General features: G+C 36.9%; 1 protein-coding gene across 1 annotated transcript in view; it reads left to right on the top strand.

Moving 5' to 3' along the window:
• Positions 1 to 4639: 4639 nt before the first annotated feature.
• LOC104544690 (nicotinamide phosphoribosyltransferase) overlaps positions 4640 to 6692 on the top strand; it is a gene marked incomplete at both ends in the record, with an annotated part of 8066 nt that continues 6013 nt past the window's right edge. The window contains 2 exons of the mRNA XM_010189625.1: positions 4640 to 4796; positions 6050 to 6153. Coding sequence (XP_010187927.1) covers positions 4640 to 4796; positions 6050 to 6153 — 261 coding nt within the window. The remainder of the gene's footprint in view (positions 4797 to 6049; positions 6154 to 6692) is intronic.

Here is a 6692-nt window from a genome sequence, read left to right as displayed (position 1 = left end):
TGTACAGTGCCATGGGTTCAGTAGCTGAGTTGTTCTGTGCCCATTTTGCACTGAAGATTTTTTCAAAATAACTCCAAAGAGTTCAAATACCATCTTAGTGAATTGGTGTCATCTTATCACATGTAGAGTTATGGTACAGGCTGGACCCTGCTGGCTGGGTATGTGGGGTTTGTTTTCTCCACTGTAGGCAGGGCTTAGAAGCACCTTTCTGATGGCTCATGGTAGCACCCATCTGACCTAGCTGAGCACCAGGAATAAGCCACCAGTGGAGAATTTGGCCATGCCTGACTTCTCTACTCATGTCAGAGCTGGTTTTCACATGTTTTCATATGTCTCAGTTGTACAGACTTAATTAACCATTTAAAGTCATTTCGTTGCCATCTCTTGTCCATCAAAGCTTGTAGATTAGAAGATTATTTGCCTTTTATGCCAAAGGTTTTCTTATCTAGCTTATAAAAATACAGCCTTTACCTCAGTCATCCCTGTTTTGTGATGAATACCTGTTATTTTTTCTTAAAATTTAACTCTCTTTTTGATGGCAAATCTCCATGCAATTTGCGCTTCATGTTTTTTTGCAAACAGCTGACTTGATTTAGAGAAGTAGATGTAGTCCTTGTGGAGGTATTCTTTGTGCAGGATGTACCTTTATTTGGATTCAATTTAATAAGGAGCTACCACAACTGGAATAAAAGTGCTCTATTTCAGTCATAGTATGTAACCTTGTTGTAGGTGGTTGTTCCACGCCTGTTTGTCATCCTTTTTGTAGACAAAACCTAGACCACAGGCTTTGAACTAAATATCAAAAGGCTCTTGAAGATATTTTAGGGTTTTGTTTTCTTGTAAGGGTCTCTTAATCACAGTAGGGGCTTTTGGTTTGTTGTTTTTTTTTGTTGTGGTGGTGGTTTTTTTTTTCTTTTCTGTAGCAAAGGGGTTTCCTATTGGCTTTATAGTCACGCAAAATATATTTCAAATATTGTACGTTGTCACTGTTTTTTCCACTCCTCTTTAGAATACAGAAAGATGAAAAACTTCATCTGTCAACAAGGAAAGTTCAGGCCTTTTTTTGAAGCGTAGTTTCCATTGTCCAAGTGCCTTGTTGGTTTGTTGGTTGGTTGGTTTGTTTTCAGTGGCATTCTTTGTGTCTTCTGTGAGCTGTTCCTGCTCCCTGCAGCTTGATCGTTTTTCAGACACTATTTTACCACCAGGCATTTCAGTACATACCAAATCTCCCGACCATTGACCATCGCTATGGTGGATGGGTATTACTTCTCGTGTCCTAGTAGTGCAGCTAATGGGTCGGAGCTGCTGTGATCTTTTGTGGGCAGATGCTCCTGCTAGGTATGGGGCCCTGTCTAAGAGCTTGAAAGCAAACCTGATGGGCAGATAAGTGAGCAGGGAATGTGGGTCTTGTGCTTAACTTCTCACATACCTATACAGTATGTTTAGAGTAAGGAGCAGTTGGAAAGTGTGGTATTTTAAGACTGATTGTTTCTTTGAATAGTGAGTAGTCTGTGAGAAGCCTTGTGGACAGCCAAAGGTCGTTTCAGCTTTATAGATAAAACTAATCGCATTGTGGGATGTCAAAGGAAGCACAAGTTATTTAAAACTACAGATGTAAAGATTGCCTAGATGTAAATATCTTAATTGCCAGGGATGTGTGTTATTCATTGTTTAAATAGATTCTCATGTGTAATTGAATCATACACATATAACATATAAAATTAGCTCATTATCTCTTTCAAGTACTTGATAAATTGATATTTCCATCAATACAAAATTTTTGTTTAGGTTTGAATACCTAAAAATAACTGTTTTTTGGATACTAGTTGATATATATTTTCAGGCTAAGATCTAACCTAGCATCATAAAAATTAGCAAAACCTGTGATTTAGTGTTTGAGGAACTTGAGTGGTTTTTTAGGTTGAAACTGCCAGCAGGGCAGTCTGGAGGAGCTGTCCCCCAGGTATGTCACATAAAGGATAAATCTGCCTGATTTCAGCCCTCAAGTTGTGTTTTGCAACCAGAGCACTGTGTTTTGTGATCATGCTTCAAAGCAGAGCTAGAATGGGAAGTTCCATTAAAAAGTGTATTTAAACATTATAGGAAAAGGCGGCACCAACTCAGCGTGTACACTGTACAACTTAAGCTAATTTGGACCTATAACACATTTGGTAGAGAGAAGCTTTTAGCAGGAGGAGAGGTCTTTGAACTGCAAAAGTATTTTTTTTTTTTAAAGTTGGTAGTCAAAGATCATGCAATTTTTCATTATAATATAGGTCTTGGCTTCAACAACCTGCCCATAGTTGGTAAATTGGATAATTAAACTTTTTTAAAGAAGACCAAGTAGGCAGTCTCACACAGATTAAGTTTTGTTTTGCTTGAACTGTTGTGGTGAGAACAGCAGCATTACATTGGTTTGCTCTAGAACCTGTCACAGGGAATTCAGATACTGGTTTGGGGAATTGCTCCTGGGACGCCTGGTATGTACACTTGAAGCTGGTGGCTCTATGTTAAACTTCTATGCTGAAATCATGAAGCTGTAACATGCCAATAGGATAAAGTTAAACACAGTTCCCAGGTGATGCAATCAAATCATAAAGAAGCACCAACTGAAAGTCCAGTCCCAGTCATAAAAAAGAGCAAAAGTTTTTGTAAGTTGCTGTGACTTCCCTAAGTGGCAACAGTGCAAAGCAAGGAGTTTGCACTCTGTGCCTTACAGTGAGTGAACCTTCTGTTGATTTGTCATGTGCTCTTCTTCTCAGAGTCCATTTAATACAGTTTTTTTATAAGGGGGTGTGTGTGTGTGCACGTTCCTATTCGCATTAGTTTGAAAGACATGTCACACCGTGTATTTTTGACTGCTCCACAGTAAGGGGGTGGGTGGAGGAAGGCACGTGTATGTTTTGATTTGTTTGGGGTTTTTTTTGATTTTTTTCTGAAGCGTTCTAACTTTGAGTGGCTGTGGGTGCTTTGTTTGAAGTAAAGGCAGAAAACTTGCAATGATGAGCTTGGGTTTTATTTTATTTGCCTTGAAAACTTCATACAGGTAAAGATAATGAAAGGATCTGAAAATTGACCTTTTAGTTGTTTGAATGTTTCCTTGCAACATTGGAAACACAACCATGACAACATTGTGGTGGTATAGAAGAACCAAAAAATTTGGTTGAGCAGTCTAGTTCATTGTCCAAACTGAGTGAAATACTAAGTATGAATGGCATTTGAGAGAAAAAAAATTTAAAATCCTTTAATATGCAGTTTTAGCAATTCAGGTAAGGGAAACCTTTCTATTTTATTTTGAAAGTGTAAGAGTTACATTTTAAAAATCAGGACAATAAGGAAGAAGTGGTAAAACTATTCCTTTTCCAATTCCTTATGATGTTAGAAACAAAAAATTTTAAGGTGATTTGGAGCAAGAAGTAACAGCAAGAAACTTGGGATGAACTCATGCTCTAACCTATAAATCTGGGTTTTTGAGAAAAATCCAGATATTACTTTCACACCTTTTGTTCTGATCTATGATGGTGCTTTATTCAGCCATAGGAAGTTTTCTGTTATGCAATGTATAGACTTGTTCACAGACTTTTCCATTTGTCATTATTTAAGAAACATTTTGATAGCTTCACCTTTGTCAGTGCCTTAGGCTGATTTATTTGTCTTGTACTTTAAACACTGGTAGTATGAAATTTATGTCATTGGGTATTCTTTTTGTTTAATGTGGAATTACGGATTTTGCATGGAGTTTGCTTTTTACACGTTAGGAGACAAAAATTTGCAGGTTTAAATTGTGAGTGTTTGGAGTGTATTTGTTTCAAATGATACGTTACTCAAAGTAGATTTCTGGTTAGATAACTAAAAAAAAAAAAGCTGTTATGGTTGAATCCAGCATAACACTGGAGATTCATATGACCAGTTTCCATGTAACTGCAACTTTTCATGCTGCTTTTATGCTGAACATGAACTTTTTCAGACTGTAAAAAAGTCCATCTAGCAGACTTCACATGGAGGTACAAACCTCAGGTAGATTTAAATGGCATTACTGACAGTAACGGGTCTGTAAGCTGGCTTTGATGTCATCTGAACTTGAGAAACCCACTCTGCTCATGATGAAGGAGATGCTTGGGTAGAGGCCGTGTTCAAGGCCTATTTGAGCCTGGATGGCTTTTATTTGAATTATGTGATTATAGCCATCAGTACTTCAATCAAATACCAGCAGGTACCTCCACTTTGGTAGTGACAGGCAACTTTGTGCTTCCTGTAGCTGTTAGGCTTGGGCAAAATGTGGGAGAGTGAAAACAAACTTAGCATGTTGGTGCTCAGTGCTGCTCCTAAAATCCTAGCTGGTGTCTTTCGCAGTTAACCAAAGCAAAGTTATCAGAGAGTGGAAGAGCTGACCATGAAGATTACTGTAGGGGAAAAGGCTTGACACAGAAGCAAAGAATAAGACAGGGAAGACAGTCTTTTGAACTGAGAATTGAAGGCAGTTGAAACAGGGGAAATCTTCTAAATACTATGTGGAGTGTGAATGGATGAATTGTAGTAGTACAGCAGAGTTGGGGTTACTCTCAGCTTAACACACAAATATTGCTCTTGTGCTTTGTAGTGATGACTTGAGCTCTTACTGAAGTTTTTCTTAATGTAGGTTACACACTACAAGCAATATCCACCTAATACAAGCAAAGTATATTCCTACTTTGAATGTCGTGAAAAGAAGACTGAAAATTCCAAATTAAGGAAAGTGAAATATGAAGAAACTGTCTTTTATGGTTTGCAGTACATTCTGAATAAATACTTAAAAGGTAACTCTTTCAAATTCCAGTAAAACTTTACTTGTAAATAAATATCTTAATTTTTCTCAAGCCTTGCTGAAGTCTTTAGTTGAAACAATTCCAGGTTATCTTGGTACAGCGTAGGTAGTGACATGCATAAGAGAAGTCCAGCTTTGTAAAATGATAATGACTTCTTAAGTCAGACACCTCTTTACTGTATTTGTTTATGCCAGTGGTTTCTTGAAAATGAAGAGTTGTTCATATCACAACTTTTGTGGGCTAAATTGAAGTGAATGGAAATAGAACAAGACTGTGCATAGAATCACAAGAAGATAGAAAATTCAAGGGAAAATACATTTCACATTTTGAACATAAACTTTAGTCTGTATTTTCTGAATTTATTTACTGTGTAAACTAATAATGGTTTTAATTTCCCTTATGTTTCAGTTGCCATTTGGCTTAGATCATTGAATACGGCAGCTACATCTGAAAGTGTTTTCAATATTGATGATTTTAAGAGCAACATTTGAAAATTCCATGGTGCTGTTTAAGATTTTGTTTGCTTTTTTGCATTATGTGCAAATATCATCTTTTCTGACCTCAATGCAACTTGCTTTCTGACAAGCTTTAAAAGCAAAACTTCAGTCATATGACTTATATCCTTGTCTTGATCTAGAATCCATAAATATCTCTGCCAGTTCCACCAAATATTAGAATTTGACTATAACCAAAGCACTTAACAATCTTGTTTTTCTCTTCAGCAATCATAACGTTTGGTCCTACAGCAGTAGCAATGCTTATTCAAATACCATGGTTGGTCTGTCCATTCCTGTTACAAGGTGGTCACTCAAAGACTGGTTGTAAGGCCTCTCCATGGGGATTCTCCCTGCAGCAGCACAGCTTTAACTCTTGTGCTAGTCTGGCTATATATTCTTGTATGTGCCAACTTGCACAATCATCACATTCCTCTGGGAAAAGCACTGCTTCTAAAACTCTTGACAGGTTTTTGACCATCATAAAAGATTAATGAACTCAAATTGCTCCTGAGTCACCCACAAAACACAAGTATATTTTATTCTGTTGATTTCTTGAGCATCGTAATGTATATAATAAATGAAAGTAGGCTTTGGTTTTAACATAGCTTGTATACTGCATTCAACATGTTGTCCATGTCTTTGTTGGAGGCAAAGTGACTTTTCTGTGTCTGAAACTTTTTGTTATTTATTTTATAAATTGATGACTATTGTAAGTTTTTAAGCTTTCTTTTGTTTCTGAAACCACAGGTAAAGTGGTGACCAAAGAGAAAATCAAGGAAGCCAAAGAAGTATATAGGGAGCATTTTCAAGATGATGTCTTCAACGAAAAGGGATGGAACTATATTTTGGAGGTAAACATTTATGAAAATAGTATGAGATCATCATGAGGGATTTATGAATCAACTGTAGAATAAATAGAGCAGTCTCTCCTTCTAACCATGATAGCAAAGACTGGATAAATTTAGCTTTTTATGTTTAGTGTACAGGGAGTAGCAGCTGTCAAAGAATAATCATATAATTGTAATTCCTTAGAGAAAAGTAATTTTCATCCTTTCAGATGCCAAATACGGCTTTGCAGGTAATAAGGATTTATGGCTGCCGTCAGCCAGCTAGTATGAGTGGGGGCTTGTTGGCAAGTCTCCATATGTAATACAGTGCTTAGTGGTTGCTTGCATCATTTACACTGCTTTCTGTAACTAATCATATCCATTTTTATTCTAATGCAGGAAGCACTACAACTTCTTGCGTGTGTAAGTAGTTCCAGAAAATACACGTTTTGTTCAGTCATTTCTTAAATTTTTCAGAGTTGAACTTTGTTATGGAATACAAGGCTCGAGCACTTCTGACACACAAATCCTTCCAAATTAAGTCTTTCCACAATTATCCTCTT

The sequence above is a fragment of the Mesitornis unicolor genome, unplaced genomic scaffold (genome assembly GCF_000695765.1).
Source record: "Mesitornis unicolor isolate BGI_N332 unplaced genomic scaffold, ASM69576v1 scaffold21038, whole genome shotgun sequence".
NCBI classification, from domain to species: Eukaryota; Metazoa; Chordata; class Aves; order Mesitornithiformes; family Mesitornithidae; genus Mesitornis; species Mesitornis unicolor.
Note: the sequence above shows the minus strand (reverse complement) of the source record. Positions and strands in the feature narration are given on the sequence as shown.